Here is an 11433-nt window from a genome sequence, read left to right as displayed (position 1 = left end):
GGGTTTTATCAGCAGGGAGAAAGAGGTGGAAGAAAGGAGGATGAGCCAGATTTCTGGGGCTACCTGAAGAAGAAGGACTAAGAAAAATGAAGTAACAGATCGTTATAAGGTATAGCAAGGCCATGCTTGCAAGTAGAGAAAAAGTACTTTATGATCTCCTGCAAAAGAGCGACCAAGAGCTTTAAGAACATTTGTGACGAATGTTTGAACCAGAATCGTAATTCAAATCCATCATTCAAATGTCATCGGGCTGCTGTGGCGAGGGGTGGAGCGGTACAAAGAGCAGCCGCAGCTTTGACTCAGAGGTTAACCACTGTTTTACATGCAAGTGGAGCTGGAGAGGGAGAAACGTGTCACTGAGCTTTGTTACTCTTCCCATTTTTTGTTTACTTCAACTGAGCTCTCTGGATTTGGGGGGCAGGGTGTTATTATTTGTCTACATGAAGTATCAAAAAGCTGTTAAATAATCAGGGGGACCGAGTGGGAGCAAATATGGTTTGAGGGAATCTGACCTTATTTACAGGATCCAAAGCAGCTTAAAGGAGATTGTCATTGGTGTGAATTCGCTTGGAGGTTTTTTGTCTTTCCTTTTGCAAAGAAAGATTGCGACAGGATGTAACCTCATAACCTCCAGTCAACTAGCTGCTTTCTTTCATTCAACAATAATTGTGAACTTTTACCACTTATATGAAATCAACTTTTGCTGATTTAACTCTTCTTGCAAGACTCAGTAATGAATTCAGAGTCACCCCATTCACCATTACTCACAGCAGCCTTGAAGTTTCTCCAGCTCAAAGCAACCACACAGAGATAAGGAAGGTCCAGGCCTGTGAGATCGAGCAATAGAACTAGTCTAAGAGAACAACAGAAGAGAATGCACAAGCCACTTGAAGGCTTTCTCCTTTGGGGCATTTCCTAAAACTGATGCTAAATCACTGTCTGAGAGGGGTGGTAGCTTAAACGATGCAGATAACCAGAATGTCTGATAGAAGAGGAAGCACAAAATCTGGATTAGGGACTACCATTTAACTAGTATCAAACTGGTAGTTTAAGCTATTAAACTGGTAATATAAACCTCTAATGAGTGCCAAGCACAGAGTTTGAAAATGAATGAAAACAGACAAAGCAGCTCTACTTTTTTAATGCTTGTTTGGGATGCATGAAGAAATTCAACTTACTGTAGTGACTGGTTTCCCCCCACACACACTCTGTCCTGCCCCACCAGGTCTCTGGACACTCTTTGGAGAGCTGGGAAGGTGATGCCATGGGAGATGGTATCTCTTCCATCCCTGGAGCAAATGCAAGAAGCAGTTCTGAGCTCTGAACACCCCCAGCCCCCTTATGCCGCCAGGTGTTGAGCGAGCTTCATGTCCTGCTGGTTTCAGTTTCCTGCTCTTTAGCAGAAGCCTGAAGGAGGGAAGAGGAGCCAGACCACAGCATTATGCTTTTTTTTTTTTTTTTTTCCTCTTAAACAGGACATGCCAACTGTGGAAATTCACATTACATGCAGGCAAGCTGGAAACAATAATTTTTGTTCACATGATCGCACAGTAAGTGCTCTCTTTATTCCCCCATCCTTCATTTATTCGGTGTTTGTGCTGTGTTGCTCAGCAGCGTTGCAGGGAACGGTTTCAGAAAGACGGCGTACTTGGGAGAAGGAGCAACTAAGGTGAAGGATATAACGGACTGCAAGGGAAAGTACAGAGCTAAAGGAAAGAAGCCAAATCGGCCCTTTAGATGATAAGCTGTCTCCAACATAGATCTCATTGTAGAACAGACCTTGTCTCCACTTTTAGAAAGTTGAGTGCACAGGTCCAACAAGTTACAAAGCTGGTACTTTCCCCTGTTGTTTTTCTTAGCAGAAACTTCTCAAAGTTGTTGTTTTGCTTTCTTCAAGAGCAGCTTTTCAAGGACATGTTTCAGTTTAATGAAAACATTACAAATCTGACACATATTTGTATGCCGACTGGGTGAGGTTGCTTATCGTTGCTCAAACGCAGCCGGCGGGGAGGGGAAGGATCATGGTTAGCAGGCTGTGTCCCACTCGGGGAGGCCTCCTGCCCCTCCGGGGGATTCTGTGCCCGGTAGGTTCCTCTTCTAGACCACTCCGTGATCTTTGCTGTACGTCCCAGCTGTTAACCTCAGACATCGGTCATTAGGAAAGCCGGAATAGAGAACAGGAAAGAAAAAGCCTAGGCAAAGCAGAGTCATCCAGTGGCATAGATAGACTGCTCTGAAGGAGTTACAGTTTAGGGCAGCTTTCAGAGGCACCCTAAGGTGTGGAAGAAACTAGCCCGTGGCCACAGCTGGCCTTGGACAGAGCAGTTGCAGGCTGTCTCCTCACCTTCCTTGCACTACAGCAGTTAGGACCCAGAATTTTTTAGGTTTTCTGGAAAAGGTCTGTATCAATGGTTTATGAGGAGGATGTTGCAATAACATAGCCCTTCCTCTCTCATGGCACAGAAACCGAGCTCCCAATGCATAGACAGAACTCAGATTAAACATCCTAAAAGAAAACTATTCAAAGGCCTTATGTGGTAACTCGTAGCAAATATGGGTGTGTATGAGATGGCATATGCAATCATTTATAAATTGGCCAAATCCACATAACACTTTGCAGAAATGCAAGCAATATGTCCCTGACAAAGACTGTGCTCCTGTTCCTGGCTTTAAAGCATGTAGACACAGTGGTTTTCTTCTTTATCCTCATTTTAGAAATTTATGAATGGATTTGAGTGACTTTCCTTTTTAAAAAAAAAAACTTAGATGACTATAGAGGATAGAAAACTTCTGTCCAAAGGGATAATTTTAACAATATTAAAAAGAGGTGACTCAGAAATTTATGGAGTTTCTATCAACCCTATCCATGATACTACCTATTCATTATTATTGCTATTATAACTCCCCTTCTGAAGTCTAATGCCAGCCAGTTATAACACCTTAAAATAAAACTGGCCAAGACACGCTCTATTTACAAATCAGTTTCATATGAAAGATTGGTGGGGTTTTCTGCATGATTTCATTGCAATGGCTACTTGAAAAACAGTCTTTGAAAAACATTCTAAGGAAAGCCTGCGCTGAAGTAAGCTAGACAGCAATTCTGTCGCTTAAAAACCAGTTGTTTCATCCTGATAAGGCAAGTAGTTGAAGGAGCCTCCCGCAGTGCTTTTGGGAGCCTACGCTTGTCGCAATGTTGAAGTGGCCACTAGTTCTGTTCAGTAATAATTATTTTCAAAGGAGATTGATTAGACTAAAACCACCATTTTATTGATTACAAATATTTTTGAAAACCTAGAAAAAAGCAGACTACAGGGAAAATGGCTCCTCATTGTAAGCATGGGAGTAATTTTGCACAGAGGTCACTAGATCACTCTTTGAATTTCTTACTCAAGGGTTTTTAGCCACAAGTGGAGTTACACAAAGGCAATAATGTCTGCTACATCAAATGTAGGGCATAGTCACAACCAGTGCAGCACTACAGCAGCTTAGACTGCAAGTGGAACATTACTCAAAAGGTACCAGCACACTGGGCTTATACTTCTGTGGTTTGCCAGGCTTCCTGCCTCTCCCTGTAACACTCAATAAAGGAAGAATTGTAATGGTCACAAAGAATAAAAGTAGCATTAGCACCTGCAGATGTTGCAAGTTTGTTTTCTGTTGAAGAGGTGATTTAAATTTATCAACTGTCTTTGTTCCACATTTTCAGATATTTGATAGTACTTGGCAGTCTGGGTCAAACAGGCTGCTAATTCCCTGGTTGTCTACAACAGATACATCTTAGTTCACATCTATGCTCAACTCTGGGTCCATATACTCAGTGTGAATGTGACCTGTGTGAGGACTAGCAGCTGGGACCCAAGGGCAGATGCTCCTTTTCATTCCTAAAGTCATCTTTCTGGAGCATCCCCCATTCTGAAGAGATGGAAACCACCGGTAGTCCCTGAGTTTCATGAATCTCACCTGCTGTGGTTTATTCCGGCCAGCAACTAAAACAACTCCACAGCTGTTTGCTCACTCTCTCCTGCAGTGGGATGAGGGAGACAATCAAAAAGAAAAAAAGGTTAGACCTCATGGGCTGAGTTAAAGACAGTTTAATAGGACAGAAAAGGAAGATGATGATGATAAAAACAACAACAATAGCAATAACAATAGTAAAAGAATATACAAAATAAGTGATGCACAGCACAATTGCTCACCACCAGAAGCTGATGCTCACCTAGTTCCTGAGCCACGCCACCTCCCGGCCAAACCCCAGTTATATACTGAGCATGACATCATATGGTATGGAATATCCCTGTGGCCAGTTTGGGTCAGCTGTCCTGGCCGTGTCCCCTCCCAGCTTCTTGTGAACCCCCAGCCTCCTCACGGGTGGGGCAATATGAGAAGCTGAAAAGTCCTTGACTGCTCGGCAACAACTGAAACCATCGGTGTGTTATCAACATTATTCTCATCCTGAATCCAAAACACAGCACTATACCAGCTGCTAGGAAGAAATTAACTCTAAAATAGCCAAAACCAGGACATCACCTTTGCTTGGCCTTTCCTAGTTTTTATTGTTTAGTTGATAATAAGTCTCTTGATGCTAAGATACCTGAAATATGTACATTTTACTGGCAGATTTATGGTGTGCCCTTCTTTTCTTCGTCAGTGTTGTCAGCAGCTATAAAGAGCAAAAATTGCATTCAGCACAAAGTCTTGTCCTGACTGAATTTAGAGCGTGAACTTGCTATGTTAAAATAATTTGATTGCAAAGTCAGTGTTAGAAAACAAATGGTGAATGCCAAAAAGAAGTCCATGTAGAAACAAATATTTACTGTTCTGCTTGAACAGAAGACAAGAAATGAGGCATGGGGATGCTCACCGAATTACCAGGGAGGGAAAAATGTCCTGATTACATGATCATTGAAAGAGAGCACCTTCTTTCTTGCCAATAGAGCCAAAGACTTCCTAGAAGGTACAATAGTATGTGACTAAATAATTGCAAAAGGAAAAAAAATGTTAGTTGCATAAGCAACTTTAAGCAACAAATAATTGTGACTCATTCATTTTGATAATGTTCATCTTTATAACAATCTGAGAATGAAAGGAATGCCCAACTGGACCATACCAAAATGTCCCATCTGGCCCAGCACTCTGTGTCCAGCAATGGCCGTTGGAGATGCTATTAAGGGTCATCACGCCAATCTGACCACTAGCTACGGTCCGTTCCTCTCATATAACCTCACATCCAGAACTGTTGGGCGCTGTTGGAATTGCTCTCCCCCATCCTACCCATCTCCTCCCTTCTTCCTGCCTTGCACTGGAAAAAGTGCATGGATGTTGCGCCTCTTCTGGGATCACCCTACTCCCAGCACCCTGGCAGATGGGTGCCTGCCTGTGGGTGGGGTGCTACCTCTGCTGCCCACCTTCCCCCACTGGGCTTCACGGCACTTCTGGGTTTCTCCATTGATGCAGGAAGGAAGACTGGCAAAAGAGGGCCTCAGATGCACCACTGCCAGTGGCCCTTCACACCCAGGCATCCCCTCCCTCTGTGGCACTTGTCCAGGTGGTGGGGTCAGCATGAGAAGGACAACTCAGCTGAAACTGCCTGCGGTGTGGAAGCAGGGTCCCTGGGGAGGGGGCTATAAGGGACACCCTAAAGCGAGAGCAACCTGCTTGCAAGGGCAGATGGCTCTCTCCCTTCACCTTTCCTCCTCAAGTCTTGCCACCCTAGACACCTACGCTGAGACCACTGTCCCAGACCCTGGCAGGCAGTGCAATCCCATCTTTGGGGCAAACATAATTTACAGGGCCAGACCTTCTCTGATGGGAGAGGCCTCCTCAACACATCTGAGGGGATCCTGACCATGATCCACAAGAGACTCCAGCAGGCAGAACTAGCCATGGGGGTAACAGTCAGGCAAGGGGGCAATGCCACTGTGGAATCAGAGGGCACATTGATGCGTTTCCCCAAAAGAATCTAGACCATTAGTCTAATTCTGTTTTGATCCTGTTGATACTCTCTGCCTCCACAACCACCTGTAGCAACCACTTCCAGAAGGTCAGTACTGACTGTACTGTCTTTTTTTTAAGCCAAGTGCCAGTTGCAATGACAATCCTCTAATCTTAGTACCGTAAGATTTGGTGAATACAATTCTACATTCGTCTTACTCATTGCCTTCAAAATTTTGTAAGTCCCAGCAATATCTTTCCCACCCACCACCTTCTCTGTAAAGTGAAAAGTTTCAGCCTTTTGTCTCCCATCATGGGACAGCTGCATCATCCCCTTAATCATCACTTTGTGTCATGCACCTGTATCTTGAAGTGAGGGTATCATACAATACTCAATTGTTCAAGCAATACCCTGCAGAGCTGCCCCAAGGCTTTATATATTGGCAAAATGATGCTTTCTGTTTTATTCTCAACCCATATAGCTAGGTCTTCTGGTTTCTACTGAACATTGAGGTGATTCCTTCAGAGAACTGCCAATGATTAGTCCAGGATTTCTTTCTTGAGCTGTAAATGCCAGTTCTGTGTTCAGAATCATGTCAACATGGGCTAGATTATTTTTATCTATATGCATTACCTTACATCTACCTACACTGAGATTTATCTGCCACCTTTTTGCCTACTTTCTCAGTCTTGTGAGATGCACCTGGAATTTCTTGTCATGGTCTCTATTTTCTTTGACCTCTAATGCCAGTTGTAGTCTCCTTTCATACGTAGTCTCATTTCCTCCTCCTCCTTCAAAACAGACACCTCCAGTCTCCCCGTCATTTCCCTGTTTCTGGAGGCTCTGACAGTACAGCTGTCCATGAGCTCCTCCCCCGTGGCTGTCATTCCCAGTCTCTCCACTGACCTCCTCCTTCAAACAAGATCATCACCACACCCTCCCTGTATTCTCACCAGTTCCCAGTTTCCTCTTCTCTAGTTCTCACACCTGTTGCTTTGTCTCCCACTGCCTGCATACCCTTCTCCAGTCAAACTCTCCCCACGTTGCTTCTTTCTTCCTACAAAAGTGGCTAATACCAGTCTCCCTGTCTAGACAATCTCCATCTCTTTCAAAAACTTCTTCTCTTTAGCAGGTTCTCTTTCCTACCCTTTACCTATTTTCTGTTATTCCTTCAAGATACTCACCAGTGTATGAATCACTTGCTCCTTGTCTGTAACAGGAGTTAGTCCACTTCTCGGTCCTATGCTCCATGTCCAGCCTGCCTCAGTTCTCCCACTCCCCAGGCACATCCCTCAACCCCTTCTCTGAGATGCATCACATACTTCTTTTCTCCACTCTGTTCTTCCCTTCTGTCCCCTGTGCACTTGTGCAGAGTGATTCCTGCTGCCTGCTGCCTGCTTACCAGCTGCAGGATGGGCACGGGCAGCCAAGGACAGACAGGTTTCCATCTCTCAGTAGCAGTGTCTGGGTTCATTGTGGGGTAGTAGAATAAATACAGGGAATGTCCAATTTTCTTCCCAGACTGGAGGCTCCTGTTGCACCGCAGACTTGTTCTGTCTGCTCAGCACCCACAGCTGCAAAGCAACAGATCGTGTTCAGTAAGGCTGAAATCTTCAGAGTTGCAGGTTGCTAAACCTCAGAAGACTCTCCTGGACACTGTCTTGTGGAATTTTCCATTTGCTATAAAAGCAGGAGTTTGACATTTAACATTTGACATCATCTCACCGGATTTCTCAAGTGTATTTCATAAATGAGCTATCAACATTGAATATTTTCTGGTATTTTAGTTTCCTAATTTCTCATAATGATCAAAACAAGTGGGGCTAGATTAAACAAATTAGAGAAGGAGAATGGGAAGCCAAACTTGATGTAAAAAAAGAAGAGGGGAAAAGAAGTATTTGAACTAGTAAGGACTTGAGGATATGAGTGGAGAAATGCCATGTGTGTGTAGCTTGATCAGAGAAGCAAAATAAAACACAGAGAGAAATAAGCAAGAATGACAGAAACAAAACATTGTCTAAAGAAGCTGCAGAAAAAAGTATCATTGTAAAAAAAACCAAAACCCAAACCCAAACATCTAAAATTTCATATAAAGTAGCAGCTGAACATATAAAAGATGAAAAAAGGGAATTTTATTCTAAGATGATAAAAAGAAAAGGGGAAATAACTGAGGTAAAGAGAAAAACAGAACAGAAGGAAGGTGATGGCTATAAAAGGAACATGAATGATTCTGAAGTGTTTCAAAGTATTGCTGTAAAGTACAGAAGCTGTAACTTTCTGAGAAGCCACCAAAGGACATGCTTGAAGAGGAAGTGAAGCATGTGCCTTTGTGGTTAGCTGACCCAATTAGTGATGGAAATCGGCCTGATTTAGTAAGCAGGAGATATGCTTTTATAAATCACTGTCTTAAATATAATTGGTATTTTACACATTTTAATGACATAGCTGTGCCACCTTTGATGCTCGATTGTGCTTTTGATTGAAGATGGCTTGTTGGGACATTTTTCTTATACATAGTGCCAAGCAAGCGAGTATTTTTGCATAAGTACTCACTTCACAAAGTCTTTACTAAAAATAATAGACTGTGCTTTCATTAGGTGAAACACTTTGTGAAGTCCTTTGACTTACAGATCAGATTCGTTCTTCAGTTTGAATAGGTCAGTCTTGAATAAACAGTTGAGCCAATTTCAAATACAAATGTTTCAAATACATCTGTTCAACAGGGGAGGATTGTGTCCAGGCTATAATAGGCACTACTTAAATCATGCTGTGACATTGCCAGTACTCAACTGGTCTTGGGTAAACCTTGAAACGTGTGCCTGAAGTGGCTGTCATCATCCCATCCCTTATGCATCCTTTTCCTTCCCCACCTTATCCTTTTCCTCTCTCTTTCATGCCTTTAGAGTTTATTAACCCTTGCATAACTTATAATTTAGAAATACTTACATATCCCTTAGAAGTTGAAAATGGTCATTTTCATGGTATGAGTGTACCAAGTTGTGAGTATCTAAGATTGTTTTGAAGTTTCTTGAGATGGTGTTGGGTCTACCTCTCTGCGTTTCTCTCCTTCATTTCTAGGCAATTGGAAAAATATATAACAGTAAAGGGATGTGCTGGAGATTCCTGGGTTATCTCCTTGTTTCATGTGTGGCAAGGAAAAAGAGAAGATGCTGCCAAACTGTCTTCCTCTGTTTTCAAGTTCTGCGTATTTTTAGATTTGAACAATAGCATTCAAGCAATTCCCTAGCTGCCTAAAACATTGACAGCATGCTTAAATATTTCCCAAATTCTCATAACATTCACAGCCCTTACAGCTATTTCTTTAGTCCTCTTACAGCTTTGGAATTGGGAAAGTAGCTCAGTGCTCCTTGTCCCCTCACGCTCCGCATCTCTGCCTCGCCGAGGGAGCCTGGAGGTGCCCCCGAGTTGCCAGCTGAGCGGCACTCCCGTCACACCTTTGCTCCTTACTGCCTCTGCCTCCATCAGGGCGTGCATCAGCTCGCCCTTCCCCATAACCTGCTTCAGCCTTGTGAGAGAAACAGAGGCCACCTACGAAATACCAGACCCAATTGGTGAGAATATTTGCACCTCCAAGCAGCTATATGTAGACACACCCTAAGAAGCTGAGCAAAAATCTCTGCTGTGCCTCACTAGCCCAATACTGGCAAAGTTGACCACACCTAGACTGGCTAATAAGGTCATCACATCCTTTGTGACTGCTACAAAGGAGGAACTTACTGTACATGAAAGAGATGCAGATTGCACTTCATGTTGCTCCAGGCTGATGCTGGTGTAATTAATGGTGTAGAGTTTGGGGGTGGCTTTACATTAGCAGTGTAGCATACAGCACAAATTCTTTTTAGATGCAAAAACTTTTCTGCATCCCTACTGGGGAGTTACAGCTTTTTCCAGCTGAAGCAGCATCGTAGTGCAGGCTTCAAAGCTGCATTTCTTACCTTTTGCCATGTTCTTGCTCTGCCCCTTTATCTTTTCTGCCATAAGAAAATGCAGCTTTCACAACAAAATTGAAAACTACTCCACACTAGTTTTCTCTGCGACTGTTCACTCAACTCCTGCTCAGATTTTGGCTAACACACAGCTCGCGCTAAGGCCTGATGTATGCTGGGAACAAGGTCAAAGCGAGGGCAACACGTCAGCAGGAGATGGTGGCCGGGAAGGGCTAAAGGTCACTATGCAGCCGCTATCACCTGCAGCTTGCTGTCTCCTGCAGCCATCATCCTTGCGTATCGAGTGTCTGGCAGTTTCTTCAGATTCTGGTAACTCATGGAAACTGTATAGACCAAACTTCCAGGCTGGAAGGTATAAATGCATCAGCTTACCCCAAAAAAGCCTTTGAAGTGGATTCAACAGCAGCAGGACTGCTGGGGCTTTTGTGCTTCCCAGAGCGTGTGATACAGGGGACCTCCACACTGTGATGGAGGAGGAAGGATGAGCACTCTCACCATTGGCTAGGTAACTGTTTTGCTCATAGGTGCAGGAGTTACGAGTTGTTAGTTACGAATTAGAGAACTTGTGAGTTAGAAACATCATGACTTAAGTGACAAATTAGTGAATTCACATGGTAGACTAGTCTGCACAAAGGGGAATGAGGCTTGTTTGTTGGGTTTGTTTCTTTTCTTTCCTAATGCTCATAAAATAAAGTTTAATTTACAGAGTATGTTGTCTTGTAAATTTGAGAGATCCAGATGGACCATGACAATCCCCAGCTATCTCAACACAAATAAATGTATGGGCCAGAGAACAGGTTGTCTGAGGTCTCTCTCCATGTGGCCAAACTAAATTCTGAAGGGTGTCCTCAAAAGGGTGTCCTCCACTTCACTTCTGACTGGGAAAAGTCCATAGCCTGGGCTAGTCCCTGTGCCACAGCAGGTATTTCCTGGCAGAGTGCTAGCTGGCACAAGCCAGAAGTGTGCCAGGGACCCTGCAGGTAGAAGAGACAGTTGTGGGATGGCGCTTGTGCCTCAGCCGAGAACCACTTTCATTCATGAGCACATATGTAGGGTCCCTATCTCAAAAGGGATTTCTGAACACCACCAGATAACCTTTCGAGCAAAGGCTTTTACCTGAAATTCCTCCATATGCAACAGAATGAAAAATAAAGAGCAATAGGTGTGTACTGAATTTTTAAGATGTTTCTGTTTTTCTTTTTAAAATTCGCTGATGCATGTCCAACAGATGTTTAGGGGCTGATAAGCCATAGCAGCTGAAGCTATGGCCATGCCCTTGTTGTTGTGAGCAGCAATTACACTCTGTGTTGCGTCAGTAGAAAAATAACAAGCAGAAAAATGCAGTAAGCAACAAAAATCAAAATAATAACCCCCATGTGTTTCTTGCAGGCTGGTAATGAACCAGGAGTCAGGTCACGTTGCAGCTTGTTTAAAAATGGAGCGGGAAGGGAGTAATCTGGCTTGATATGAAAAATGTCAGGAAGTGGTAAAACTCCTGACATCCTGCTCATCCCCAGCCAAGAGCTTCATATG

General features: G+C 43.5%; 1 protein-coding gene across 2 annotated transcripts in view; it reads right to left on the bottom strand.

Annotated features, from left to right (window-relative positions):
• Positions 1–4923: 4923 nt before the first annotated feature.
• The window catches only part of IL1R2 (interleukin 1 receptor type 2), a 46540-nt gene continuing 40030 nt past the window's right edge, over positions 4924–11433 (bottom strand). Inside the window, exons 9-10 of one of the 2 annotated variants that reach the window (XR_012832771.1) lie at positions 7335–7506; positions 4924–4947 (exon numbers count right to left, since the gene is read on the bottom strand). Coding sequence is in view for 1 of the 2 variants with exons in the window: in XM_075738404.1 (XP_075594519.1) it covers positions 7403–7506 (104 nt within the window). In the remaining variant the exon portion in view is untranslated. Of the gene's footprint in view, positions 4948–6963; positions 7507–11433 lie in introns of those variants that run through there. The other variant, XM_075738404.1, reaches the window with a different exon arrangement.

Source organism: Balearica regulorum, chromosome 1 (genome assembly GCF_011004875.1).
Source record: "Balearica regulorum gibbericeps isolate bBalReg1 chromosome 1, bBalReg1.pri, whole genome shotgun sequence".
Taxonomy (NCBI): Eukaryota; Metazoa; Chordata; class Aves; order Gruiformes; family Gruidae; genus Balearica; species Balearica regulorum.
The sequence above is the reverse complement of the archived record's forward strand: the minus strand, read 5'-3'. Positions and strand labels throughout refer to the sequence as shown.